This window comes from Haliotis rubra, unplaced genomic scaffold, assembly GCF_003918875.1.
Source record: "Haliotis rubra isolate DU_JTF1 unplaced genomic scaffold, ASM391887v1 Scf284, whole genome shotgun sequence".
NCBI classification, from domain to species: domain Eukaryota; kingdom Metazoa; phylum Mollusca; class Gastropoda; order Lepetellida; family Haliotidae; genus Haliotis; species Haliotis rubra.
The window spans coordinates 1197335-1212056 of NW_025766936.1; the positions used below are offsets into that span (position 1 = coordinate 1197335).

The 14722-nt window shown below is 44.3% G+C and overlaps 1 protein-coding gene across 2 annotated transcripts in view; it reads left to right on the plus strand.

Annotated features, from left to right (window-relative positions):
• Positions 1-13918, plus strand: part of LOC124281434 — a 37620-nt gene extending 23702 nt beyond the window's left edge. Inside the window, exons 3-10 of one of the 2 annotated variants that reach the window (XM_046717482.1) lie at positions 5310-5410; positions 5756-5884; positions 7305-7463; positions 8524-8639; positions 9059-9176; positions 11762-11908; positions 13232-13245; positions 13647-13918. In XM_046717482.1, the coding sequence (XP_046573438.1) occupies positions 5872-5884; positions 7305-7463; positions 8524-8639; positions 9059-9176; positions 11762-11908; positions 13232-13245; positions 13647-13721 (642 nt within the window). In that variant the 5' untranslated portion in view covers positions 5310-5410; positions 5756-5871 and the 3' untranslated portion in view covers positions 13722-13918. The remainder of the gene's footprint in view (positions 1-5309; positions 5411-5755; positions 5885-7304; positions 7464-8523; positions 8640-9058; positions 9177-11761; positions 11909-13231; positions 13246-13646) is intronic. The other variant, XM_046717483.1, reaches the window with a different exon arrangement.
• Positions 13919-14722: the final 804 nt, after the last annotated feature.

The following is a 14722-nucleotide window of genomic DNA, read 5'->3' on the forward strand; positions in this document are numbered from 1 at the left end:
GATTTGACAGCATGTACAAATGTCCCATTCTCGCGTTGTTGACTTTTGACAAAAAGTGCTATGTACCAAAAACACGAGAATGCGAGATCGAGGCCTTGTTTCCAAAGGTCGAGATCGCGAGAATGCGAGATAGCGAGAATGTCCCTTACAGTATTCCATATGTAATACAGAATTAATACTGTTTCTAGATGGTGTAAATCCACCTCAAGTCTAATATACAAATCTATAGATAACCACTTAAAAAAAGACCAATGGGTCCCACTGTAGTACTGTAGCCAGGATGTAGTGTGGGTAAGTGATCTGTGGCCGATAGTCAACTAGGTTAAGACCAGGAGCTGAGGCGTCGGCTAGATATACACATGCATTCAGCTAGATAAACCTATATGGAGTCTACCAGATATAAAGTGGAGGCTAGATATACACTTCACATTATAGAACATTATAGAGGCGTCACATACACCTGTGAGCGGCACACATCCAGATTATGGATTATCGAGATTATCCGTAAAAGGAAATCTATACCATAATGTCACTATTTCCTAGCTGCCACAACCCAGTGTAGGTCGGGTGTGGATGGTGTCATGGTTTCCTGTGGTTCACACAGACCGGGACTCAATAAGACTCACACGAAGGTCGATGTGAAACCGGAGCGGCACTTGTTTGTGCATTGCCGGGTGGCTTTGTCTATGTATATTGATACCACTCACAGAGACCATCCCGAAAACACCAATCTTCCGATATTGGTCAGTTAGAGAACATACAGAGCGTTGTGTGGCGCAACATGTGACAACTGCCTCTTGGACAAATGAATAAATGTTGAGCATCTAATAAACGTCCAACAAACACACGCATAAATCTACCATACGTTATTCACATATAGAAATACTATCTATCTATAAACTATATATATACTCCAGCCAGGCCATCTAAAATAGAAATACACCAATCAAGCAAACATCCGTGTTGTATATACCACAACTTTGTGGTAATAATAATGTAGTATATCTGGGGGTACAATAACACTGGATATAATTATAATCTTCTGTTTTTAATAGCATAATGTGGCTGTAGGTGTCGACATGAAGATTTATTCTTGGTACCACCTGCTGCAGATCAATCAATACATGTATATAGTTTCATATGTTTCGGGGTTTTTTGTAAGAAAGAAACGGATGTTTGAAGGATTTTGAACATTCAGTGACGTATTTCATCTGCTACCGTGAAATATTGACTCGCGTGTATTTCCGATACCTGTCATGTTTCAATATTTCAATTCTGAGACAACTACCATTGCGACATTGAGGGAAGCAGCTGTAACCCAGCTAGCAACTACCATTGCCACATTGAGGGAAGCAGTTGTAACCCAGCTAGCAACTACCATTGCGACATTGAGGGAAGCAGCTGTAATCCAGCTAGCCTTAGCTTACGCTGTATCTGTATGAAGCCCTCTCTCCATCCGTGGTAGCAGTAGAACGCATGCGCTGGAAACTTTCAAATACTGCGTTTTCCCAGCAGCTGTGAATGTGAAGTATGAAATCTGGATATTTCTCCACAACAAGTGTTCTCATTATATACCGTACATAGCTGGAGGGCGTTTGAGGTCATCAATGTTCACAAGCTGTTGTAAAGGTCGTACATATTCTAATTCAGCAAGTCATCGTCTCGCCAGGTTAGTCCGCATAAGAATGCATGATGTAGAGGGTAATGTCCGAGTAACTCTCCATTCCTTAAAAATTATGTAACCGAGTCCCCGGAGGGGCCGAGGCACATTGTTTTTAAGGAATGGAGAGTTACGAGGATATTACCCTACTTAAATTACATTCAAAGTATTGGGAATATTTCTGTTATCAAAGTTATATGTCAAAATGACAAAATGAAGTCTTTAATTTGAAGCTGGTACACATCGCTCCATTCCGGAGCGAGCAGACAATGGAATGACGTCACAAATGTAATTTAATAGGGGCTTACGTATTGCGACAGATATTGCAGATTGGGTCAGATCGGACGAAACATATTCGGTCTGGCTAGCAAGAAGGTCCAAATATATATGTGTCATAACAAATAAATAATAAGGCAGATTATTGTTAAGTGAAGTGGCAGTTCTCTCATTGGGGTACTACTGCTAAAACCAAACTGACTGACTGACTGACTAACTCAATGACTGACTGACTGACTGACTGACTGAAGGGGGCAAGCACACGGTTACCGTAAATTGCCATAATTTACTTCTTCTGGACTTGGTTTTAAATCACAACACTACACATGGGGCTCCTACCAGGAGTGAATTTTTGCAGGCCCCCCTGTTAATCCCCATACACTGATATATGATGATGTGGGGGCGATGGAGACACCACTACCCAGACATAGACATTTACTACTAGGATTAGAATCACTGTATTACACAGTTAGGTCGTATCATGCCATCTCAGTCATGTCATCGTGAGAATGTAAAACGTTTCATTGAAAATCGATCAAATATATTGCAGTATTGAGCCAATATCCATATACCGAACACACCACCCATTACCCACACACCTGTACCAACCGTTTGTGTTGTGCTTTGAAGTGAAATGTACAATACTGTCCCCGACGGTGTACACCACACGACCTAGATGGGACCAGGGTGGGGTTCTTTAAGTGAAATGTACAATACTGTCCCCGACGGTGTAGACCACACGACCTAGATGGGACCAGGGTGGGGTTCTTTAAGTGAAATGTACAATACTGTCCCCGACGGTGTAGACCACACGACCTAGATGGGACCAGGGTGGGGCTCTTTACGTATTACGTGTTTCTCGGTCGCACACGACACAACGATCGTATTTCGCCCAATATTAAATCATTGCATCAGGCTCCTGGCTGCAGATATCGAATTTGGTCCGACATAAGTTAGTCCTTGATTCTCCTGACAGCTGGATAACACGTGGTCGATACAGATATAAACCTGCGTAGTTACCGAACGTGCCAAGGGAAGTGACGGTGACCTCAGCCAGGTGTGCACAGCTCTGTACCAAGGTCGTGACTGTGCACTCCATCCATCTTTGTGTCATTTGTTGATATACCACCATCCTGCATTGTGCCATGCGTTAATACACCATCATACATTGCGGTATTTTATTTGATACCCTAGCACTTCGTTTTGCCGAAAATTGTTAGGCACTTGTTTCCTAACTGGCTGACAGTAGAATTGAAGGGGATTGTGTTGAATTCTTGCGATGACCGTGTCACTGGCATATCATTGTCTGCAGTTTGTTTTTTTAGCTGATGATTAAACAAGCGAATTGTCAGTATTACTTATAATTATTCAATGACAGTTGTTTATCTATACCAACCGATTTCAAAATGATTTTGGTTTCTGGCGTTACACATGTAAAGACTTGTGTGCACACTGTCTAAATATAAAAAAAACACAGACGATATTGATGTCAGTTCTTAAACATACTGATCACAAAAAGAAACTATGCAAAATCCTTTTTAAAATTTAAAATAAAAACAAGAATGAAATCTTTCCATGTAAACTTTAATATGTGGATATTGAAATCATACGAAGACGGCCTCTGCCTCTTCGGCAAGACCTTTGGCAGTTTTCTCGATGACATTGCGCAAGGATAGGTCGTGTGGCGGGTGGTTCCTGGCTGTGTTGGGGTGGATAAGTCCTGGAATGGTCCCAGCGGTGGTCCCAGCTGTCTGGGACATGGGTGGGAGTAGATTCATCTATGTCCATCTGCCCTGTCCTGTCCTGTCCTTCACGTGGGCGATCGGCAGCTTCAGTATTGTCCTGATAACGTCTCAACAGTGCTGTAATGGTGTGGCGGTGTCAGTGGTGTAGCGGCCGTAAAATGTCCGAGTCCCCTTCTCCGAAGTCGGACGCCTTGTCCACATGACCAAAGAGGTTAACCCCGTCAGCAACCTGACAAGGTAGGGTGTCAGCTGTGGGATGACTCCACGCCCTGCTACAGTGGAAATGCACGGCCACTTGACGTTGAGACGTTGTGCAGCCCATGGTGTGCGGTTCACTAGCTGTTTATATTTTGGAACGGTCAAGCATCAAACAATTAAGCTTCCCAAATGGAAAGCAGGTTTTGACCGTCATGCTCGACATGCACAAAACATGTTGCACTTGTCCCCTGCATAAACGCAGCACCTCTGTATATGTATAGTATATTTTATTAGTCACAGTGTTGACATCTGTATTTGTGTACACATGTAGTTCCAATATATGTTGATGTCTACACTTTCTGTTTGGTTAGTGTACATGTCGCCTACACCATTCCCTATAGTGTCCCGGGAGCGCGTCAGTACATATCGCCCACACCATGCCCTGTAGTGTCCCGGGAGCGCGTCAGTACATATCGCCTACACCATGCCCTGTAGTGTCCCGGGAGCGCGTCAGTACATATCGCCCACACCATGCCCTGTAGTGTCCCGGGAGCGCGTCAGTACATATCGCCTACACCATGCCCTGTAGTGTCCCGGGAGCGCGTCAGTACATATCGCCCACACCATGCCCTATAGTGTCCCGGGAACGCGTCAGTTGTGCGTTTAGCACCATCACACTGGTGAGCCCACACTGAAGACATGACACTATTCATTTCAGTCAGGTGGGGGAGATAATGGGGCAATATTTAATAAACTCTCCAATATAACTATATCTCAAAGTACGTTATTTGAGCTATCCCGTAGACATATTGCCTGATAGAATATATTGAACGACTTGAAATGTTACTGACCTGTAAATACAACCCACGCTTGTCATTTTGTATTGTGCTGCGTCCATTTGTTGAAAGCATTATCCAATGAAATACAACCTGAACAGTGATGTTTGCAACATGGTTCAAAATAAGGACGATCATAGACATACATGAATGATACATACATCTGATGCATTGATGTAAATGCAGGTGTACGTTGACTTAATTCAGGTGCCCTTGTTGTCTGTGTCGAGGTGAACGTTGACATGATTCAGGTGCCATTGTTGACTGTGCAGGTGTACGTTAACATGATTCAGGTTCCATTGTTGACCGTATGCAGGTGTACGTTGACGTGATTCAGGTGCCATTGTTTGTGTTAAGTTAATGGCATCAAACTAATAATGATGTTATAATTATAGACTTCATGTTGCCACAATTAGATTTCCTGTCACAACTATAGAAATATACCTGTGGATGAATTATCACCATAGCCCGTTATAAAAGAAGCATTGAATTTGAAAGCTGCACAGGTGTATGAGTATTGATACTCAGAATAACTGTGACCACCTCCGTGATTTGCGGCGTAAAACATATTTACGTATAAGTCGTTACCCACAGGTCGGAAACCTACAAGTTCGGTCCCGCCGTCTTCGTGGACTACACCTGCCTCGACTTCCACTCCGTCTCTACCACCACCTTCTTTTACTACCAGCTAACAGGTGAGTCGATCATGGCTATATCTATAGTCGTCATATACTAACTCTCTCGCCCACACTCGTCACGTCCTCGCTCTGTACTTGTTGTCAAGTCTTCTTCACTCTGACATTTACTTGCCACGCTGTCACGTATAAACGTCTTGTTACCTAAATAATCCAAGACCGCGCATCTGCATCTTGTCAACGTCTGTCACGTGTGTACTATGTGTCACGCCATTAGTAGTTGACGAAATGTACAACAACTGGGTATCTCTTAGGTAACAACCCTAATTACTGGTCGATCCAAACTTACTTTACTTGCGCCTTGAACCGAAATTATGATAATGAAACGTCACCATTACACTTCAGCTGAAAACTCTGACGCCCAACATGACAGAGTCGTCACCTACTTCAACACAACCGCCCCAACCTTGAACGAAGTCTGTAACGTGGATGGCACCCCCGCGCCCGGTACCTACTCATTTATGATGCAATCAGGTGAGTCGTGGCACATAAACCGCTCGGGAGAGAATTCAGTCATGTCATATGTGTCACGAGGGAGGAAAGTCGTCACGTGACGCATGTCCTGGACGTCTACTCTGTAACCCGTGATGACGGGTGTGGTGTTGACAAACAAGAGACGGAGCGGGCTCACTAAAGGGACGCAACTCCGCACAGAAAACTGCGGCGCGGTACAGGTTACACACCACCAAATGTTTTCCCATAGACTTCTATAGTAACCTTATATTTTTTTTAAAAATATCCAGGCTATAAACAGCCATTCCATGTACACATGGGTACACTCTGGCCTTTAAACTACCATAAAACAAAATATCAGGCCAACTTGTCCGGCTCGTTTTGCGAGCACAGGAAGCGGAACACATCAACCCCAGTTCCGCACCAATTGTCACCTACTGGAAAATGTCTGTACACACAATAAGCATAAGTGATGGTGATAAAAATGAGAGCACTAAATACTTAAAACTGTGGTCGGTTTTAATTACTGGTTGGATGTGCTTTTAAAAAACATAAACATCTTACACTATTTCATCCAATCACAGCTGTCACATGTCTCTGTCTCTCTTCACTTGTTTACATACGGCTCTCGCTCAGGGAGCATGTGATACTGATTTAGTGTAGTGGAACCTATACAGCTCGTCCCACCATGACTGTGAGACAGGAAGGGCTTCACCTGTTTCCCTGGCTGTTATTCACGGCGGAACATGAACCAATAATTTCATTGTCTGACTGAAATCCAGTATAACTGGGCCTGGCTAGGGCTGTGAGAAGGTTGACAGTTGGGTGACACATAATAATAATCCGAATGAGTAATGTCTCATACCAATTTACCTGATCCATGCTTCACAGACAACTAAAGTATTTCGTTAAACAGCTTTCAGTAAACCGGTCGTTAGCGGAATGTTGGATTATACGACAGCTTCTTGCGACTTTTCCTGACAGGCGCCAGCTTGCAACTAATACAGAGTTGAAGGGCGGAATGACAGCCCTAGTACATATTACGGTCAAAGGTCACTGATGTTCCCTGCTTACGTAGCGTGTACGACGTGTGTCAGTCAAACTGTCAATGGGGACTCAATGATTCAAGTTCGGATCGGAACAGAGCACTAACGGCAAAGTCCCATCCTCTCAGTTAGTCATGATAAATATCCTGGAGTCATTTTTCATCATGGATCCGAACCCAACTCGAATGTCACGACGCTAAGAATAGTCGTCCAATCACATTACTTCCTCGAGGAATGTTATCTGGGAGGTTAGAGATAGGAGACGTTGAGATGGTGACGTCACATGGAAATACCGCTATGTTGAAGCACCGGGACAGGGTGTTTCACGGAATGAGTATATGATATTCTACAGATGATAACAGTGAGTTGTGTGACAGTATGATCTGTTCCCCCAGATGCCCTGAACGTGTCGGTCAATCGGTGCCCGGATGTCATCCTGGGGGAGTACAATGTCACCCTGCCGTCGTGCCCCGGAGGTGCCGAACTCGACGTCTGCACCGACAAGAAACGCCTCGACTTCAACTACACCCAGTGTGGAGCTGGCCAGTACTCAGGTGGGTGGAGACAACTGTAGTATTGTACAGCCCGGGTGTGCTTTCATATTTAGGGCCATGTGACGTCGCGAAAATACAATTTACACAGAAAACCAGCATAGTATTCGGTAAATGTACCCATGATCTGAACGTTGCATCTCTGTCGAGACCGAACTTAGTGGAACACCGCTTTAAATATTGTTTCAGGCTATTCACAGTGTTTCAGGCTAATCATAATCACAGTTTTGCAGGCTAATCACAGTGTTTCAGGCTGATGACAGTGTTTCAGGGTAATCACAGTGTTTCAGGCTGATCACAGTGTTTCAGGCTGATCACAGTGTTTCAGGGTAATCACAGTGTTTCAGGCTGATCACAGTGTTTCAGGCTGATCACAGTGTTTCAGGCTAATCACAGCGTCTCAGGCGGATCACAGCGTCTCAGGCGGATCACAGCGTCTCAGGCGGATCACAGTGTTTCAGGCTGATCACAGTGTTTCAGGCTGATCACAGCGTCTCAGGCTGATCACAGCGTTTCAGGCTGATCACAGTGTTTCAGGCTGATCACAGCGTCTCAGGCGGATCACAGTGTTTCAGGCTGATCACAATGTTTCAGGCTAATCATAATCACAGTGTTCAGGCAATTGTTCACAGTGTTTCAGGCACAGTCACAGTGTTTTTCAGGCTCACAGTGTTTCAGGCTGATCACAGCGTCTCAGGCGGATCACAGTGTTTCAGGCTGAATGTTTCAGGCAATCATAATCACAGTGTTCCAGGCTAATCACAGTGTTCCAGGCTAATCACAGTGTTTCAGGCTAATCACGGGTGATCAGCTTGGTTTGTCAATGTTTTAAGAACGAGTAACCGAACAATATCACGCTCGAACACAGGAAATTGTTGCACATTGTTGGGAATGGATATAACTGACTGTATAACAGGTTGATATACACCATCAGTACTGGTTCCAGGGGAGGTGGTATATAACCTACTATATAACAACGTGATATGACAAAACATGTTTCCAAAGAGATGTGATATAACTGACTGTATAACAGTTTTATATACACCATATGTACTGTTTCCAGGGGAGGTGGTATATAACTGCCTGTACAACACCGACAGTGGCGACATGACGTACCTCACTCTCTATAACGACGCCGAGGACGACGGCAGCAACCCCTTCATCCCCTTCTCCTGTGTGGTGAGTCGTTAATCATGCCCAAAGGCACGACGTGGTGACCCACGACCCTGGGTAGCACTCATAGCTTTTCGACTGTCGGCGGTCGATGTTACAACATTATAGTTGTGGTAACTTGAGCAGCGTCTCCATGTCTCCAGATCTGTCTTCCTACATATCCCTGGGAGTACGCTTACGTTTACATGACCTTTTAGACTGTTTGATTGATTGAGTTAGTATGTTTTTATGCCGTTTTATCAATATCCGGTCTGGAACAAAACATGATGGAGTTTACACATTGTATCCATGTAGGATAACCCTGCAGACCCTGCCATATGATTGGTCTTTCCCGATCGCCATTCATTTCAAACTATTTTGCTTCATAAGTCACACGAACTGACTTGACCAGTGCTAGGTTTGACGCTTTCATTCTTTCGTTTAAGGTGATGGCGACGTCAAGTGGCGGGGTAAATATGACGCATGCGCCTGGTGACTGTAAGAGCGGCCAGACATCGACTGAGGTGACCGACCCCGGGATATCCAAACAGCTCTCGCTCGTCAGTAAGTTGGGTGGACAAGATAAGACTTAGTATCAACTCTCACTTTGGTGAAATCATCGACCATAGGTGCTACCAAACAATCAATCAATCAGGACGAACCGTGATTCCAACCCACGGTCATAGGTTTTTGGCACGCAACTCTGAAGAGTGAACTTCGGCGCCTGTGTACCACCCGTGCCCTCTATTGTAACTGTGTACCACCCTGCCCTCTATTGTAACTGTGTACCACCCTGCCCTCTATTGTAACTGTGTACCACCCTGCCCTCTTGTATTGTACCACCCGTGCCCTCCACCCGTGTATTGTAACTGTGTACCACCCTGCCCTCTATTGTAACTGTGTACCACCCGTGCCCTCTATTGTAACTGTGTACCACCCGTGCCCTCTATTGTAACTGTGTACCACCCGTGCCCTCTATTGTAACTGTGTACCACCCGTGCCCTCTATTGTAACTGTGTACCACCCCACCCGTGCCCCTCTTGTATTGTAACTGTATTTGTGTACCACCCTGCCCTCTATTGTAACTGTGTACCACCCGTGCCCTCTATTGTAACTGTGTACCACCCGTGCCCTCTATTGTAACTGTGTACCACCACCCGTGCCCTCTATTGTAACTGTGTACCACCCTGCCCTCTATTGTAACTGTGTACCACCCGTGTCCTCTCTATTGTAACTGTGTACCACCGTGTAACTGTCTATTGTAACTGTGTGTGTACCACCCGTGCCCTCTATTGTAACTGTGTACCACCCGTGCCCTCTATTGTAACCACCCGTGCCCTCTATTGTAACTGTGTACCACCCGTGCCCTCTATTGTAACTGTGTACCACCCGTGCCCTCTATTGTAACTGTGTACCACCCGTGCCCTCTATTGTAACTGTGTACCATCCGTGCCCTCTATTGTAACTGTGTACCACCCGTGTCCTCTATTGTAACTGTGTACCACCCGTGCCCTCTATTGTAACTGTGTACCACCCGTGCCCTCTATTGTAACTGTGTACCACCCGTGCCCTCTATTGTAACTGTGCCCTCTATTGTAACTGTGTACCACCCGTGCTCTCTATTGTAACTGTGTACCACCCGTGTCCCTCTATTGTAACTGTGTACCACCCGTGTCCTCTATTGTAACTGTGTACCACCCGTGTCCTCTATTGTAACTGTGTACCACCCGTGCCCTCTATTGTAACTGTGTACCACCCGTGCCCTCTATTGTAACTGTGTACCACCCGTGCTCTCTATTGTAACTGTGTACCACCCGTGCCCTCTATTGTAACTGTGTACCACCCGTGTCCTCTATTGTAACTGTGTACCACCCGTGCCCTCTATTGTAATGGAAGTCACCGTTTGTTTCATGGTCTGTCTTCGGTGAAATAAGGGGGACTAATTAGTTCATGAACCATACGGCACATGCAGATGTCGGAGTGAAAATTGTTTAACCCTGCTTTGAACAGTGTGTAAGTTACTTTGTATAGTGCTGGCAAACCCAAACTGGTTAACTAACCAAACTACAGCGGATCCTTGTCTGGTCAAGGAACACTACTCCTCCACACAGCGATGCTTCAGGTCGATCACTGGGGTACACATGATGCTTTCTTGACAGGCTTTTCCGAATATATTATCCCGGTGTTAGGGGTTTTCGGCGATGTAAGACAAAAACGTATTTTTCATTTGTAATATCATTTAAAGTTTTTATTTACTAAGCTTGAGTGATAAAGGATATATTCATCTATTTCGCACAAAAATATCCAGCGGTTCCTACAAAAATAGCGTTGATGACATCGTATCGGCGAAACTGTTGCCGCTCGCCACATCCGGGGATTTTGTATGGGTTTTTGACGATGAGCCATCCTTTTTTGCTCCGCACTGCCAGGGAGTGTTGTGATCACGTGGCTTCCTATTTACATATTGTCTGTCACCGGCAGACGACTGATCTTACTGAATTTTCGCTTGCTATTTTTTGTTATAAAGGCAACTGATGTTGCATCTGAAGTGGTATTAACGATCTCGGGTAAATAATATTAATGTTTGATTGCTTTTTACATAACTTTACTTCCCGATTTCCATTGTCAATGAAACTTCTCACGACAGCGACTGGGCACCCGCCCTACCGATGAAACTGCTTGTGCACTCCGATCGCGCGCGTACTCCCCCAATATAGCGTGAGCAATGCAATCGTCAAACTCACCAGAACGTCGAATTCAGCTCGTTTTGGGATACCTCATTGTTGATATTTGAATAATTTTTGTGAAAATTTGATTTATCGAACTAAAGGCGACAGAAAACGTTTCAGGCCCTGAAGTAATTGTATTCAACATATATTCCCATGTTTCATCAGAACATATACATATGCATCGCCAAGTGGGTGAACAGCTCTTAGGATAAGATTTGCTGATATTTCATATTTTTCTTGTAAACATATCACCAGCCAGTTGTCCATATATAGCGTTTACACGTTAACTGTTACTGCATCAGATCACTTCCCCGGATGTATAAACGCTAAACAGGTTAAAGAGGGAGATAGCGCCGCCCCCTCGTATCATCATCTAGATATGTTTGTGGTGTTGTAAAAATCACACGATCCTTGTTATAGGCACCTGTGAGACGCCCACGACCACTCCTGCGCCGACGACATCGACGGCGGCTCCAGGTACGGTGCCGACTGTGAGTGGCTCGACCACCGCAGCTTCTAATACTTCCTCCGGCTCTGCTACACCTTCTCCTTCTGTAGATGATGGATGTAAGTCTGGCTCTGTACACCTCACTCACTCTCTTTACTCCTTACAGTCTCCTCTGCACGAAATACCTGTTGTAGTAGCAACAGCATCCGCGCCAGTCCAGTGCATCATATCTCGAATAAGTACATACCCCTAACTCATACGTCACCAATATGGCTTCGCTGCGTTGTCATATCCTCAATCTCTGGACCGTCAGTCTCAGGCTCTCAGCACAGAATATCTGGTTCATTAAAATGACACCTATAGGGTAGCCATTTTAATGAAGGTCACATTGAAACTATGGCAGCGGGTGAATCCTGGGTAATTCATGTAGTACATGTACAAAGGAGACAGAAGGCGGTCGACGATGCAGCATTATGATGTAGATTGGTAGTAGTATAGCCGCCCGTCATATGGCGGCAGCCCAAGTATCAGTAGTTACAGCAGTGTAAGTGTCAGTAGAAGAATAGTGTCAGTATTGTAGTAGTAGTAGTAGTAGTAGTAGTAGTAGTAGTAGTAGTAGTAGTAGTAGTAGTAGTAGTAGTACTAGTAGAAGTAGTAGTAGTAATAGTAGTAGTCACCCTGACCACGTGACAACTCTGGTCTATTCCTCCTCCCGTTACTACCTCCTGTGTGTCCATTGCCCTGCCCACTGTGGGTATAACTCATGTCCAGTTGCTCCCTATCTGACAACTGATTCCCCCTGCGTCCGTTTGCCGGACATGGTCTCGACCTCACCTGCTACCTGCATTTTGATGTGGTTATAGCACAGTTCATTCACTGTAATCAGTGTAGACTTGCATAAGTCTCTAAGGTAATAATTAATCGTTAATGATAATTTCTATAAAAATATAAACAAGAGACTGGGGTCCTTAGACTACCGTCCGCTTATCTAGACTTGACTCATAAAAGAAAAGAATTACTCAGTAGTCAGTACAGCCTTGGAGCAAGTCTATAAACAGTGTCACGACCGACCTCGTCACATACAATGCGTGTACCATGGCGCTCGGTTTTCAAGACAAGTTAATCTGTGCTCAACAAACATTAAAGTTTTATCATTTTTATTTGAGGACAAAATAAAGCGGGAAAAGTTTTATTTAAATAGTTCAGTTATATAAGGTTCAAGATTACAGCGATGTTGTTGTGTGTCGCGGGACAACGGTAGAGTGTAAACAGCACAACACTTCCACAACAGGGTGTGAGCTGTGAACACCGAGACATCGTACACGTGGATGATATGAACGGCCATCCACGCCATAGTTGTCGGATTAATTAGACCTTGTTCAACTGCAGGTATATGTGCAGTTACACTAACATCACTAACAGTGTTTATCACTCTATTCCAGCTACCACCGATAAGGTAAGTGTTGAACCAGTCTACTTCACACATAGGCAAGAGACGTGTAAAGTGATGCTATCTGTTGATATGTTGTTTCTATAACCGTCGGTATGTAGACAAGACACTGACCTGGGTTGGGTGGACGGATGCGACATGGTATTGCTGGACAACATTTAAGGGTGTATCTAGCCCCTACCTTATACAATAAACAAATGTCTATAAAGCAGGTGTAGGCTAAAACAGCAAAACAGCATCGTATTGCGCGACGTATATATTTCAAGAACGGTAAGAACGATTGGTATGGAATTATTCTCCTGTTAAATCCACGAGAGCGTTCGGCGAATACACAGTGACGTTGCAGGATACGTTCATTGTGTCTCAATATGGCGGTGGTTCAGAAAGTAATATCCTCTTGCTTCCAGAATTCGGCAACAACACGCTTCATGTCAGCATGGATCTTCCTGGTTACCCTGACTCTCATTGGCTGCAGGCTGTAAGGGTTCAAGGTCGCCGGTAATCAGGGTGTTATGACGTGGTCCGCCTTTAATGGAGCGCCGAAGTATGGTGTGATATCCATACCCACGACACAGTGCAATGTAATCTACTCGTTTTGCTTTTACTTTTGTTTATTTGTCGTTATTGTTTACATTATTCGTTGTATTTGGATTGTGTTGAAATAAATAAATATTAACCATAAGTGTGATGACTGCCATAACAAGTTACTTCGTCGGACGCATCAATTGGGACGGAATTCGATCCAGAGTTTAGTCGGCTTGGTTCAAGGTCATGCATGGGGTACATCCGGGCCACAAACACGTTTTTCATGTGATTCCATAGTTAATATTCCAGTTTTCCACGTGGTCGGGCAGGTATACATTCTGTTTGAATACCTACTTCTGTTGTTTTCATCACTGATACAAGCTATGATTATGTGTAGTTTTTGTTCTCCTTATTATTATGCAATGTAAATGTAAAACAACATATTTTCTATCGGTGTTAAAAGAATGGAGCTTCATGCAAATACAGCATGGGATATGTGTGAATAGTGTTATTTCATGTGAAGTGTACACATCAAAACTGTAGCTATGATGTTCATTCTTTGATGACCACAGTTTGACCTTCACTCTACAAAGGTTCATACTCATATGAACTCGCTCAGAGAGTAAGTTTTTTGTTAAACATGTGAGGGGTTCAATGATGTTAAGTACGATATTCAACATGTGAGGGGTTCAATGATGTTAAGTACGATATTCAACATGTGAGGGGTTCCATGATGTTAAGTACGATATTCAACATGTGAGGGGTTCCATGATGTTAAGTACGATATTCAACATGGCAATCAATGTGGCATTTATACCTCCACTCAGGACATGCATCAATGATCTTCAATAGGACGTTCCGACTGGTATTCAATAGGACGTTCAGACTGGTATTCAATAGGACGTTCAGTCTGGTATTCAATAGGACGTTCCGACTGGTATTCAATAGGACGTTCAGA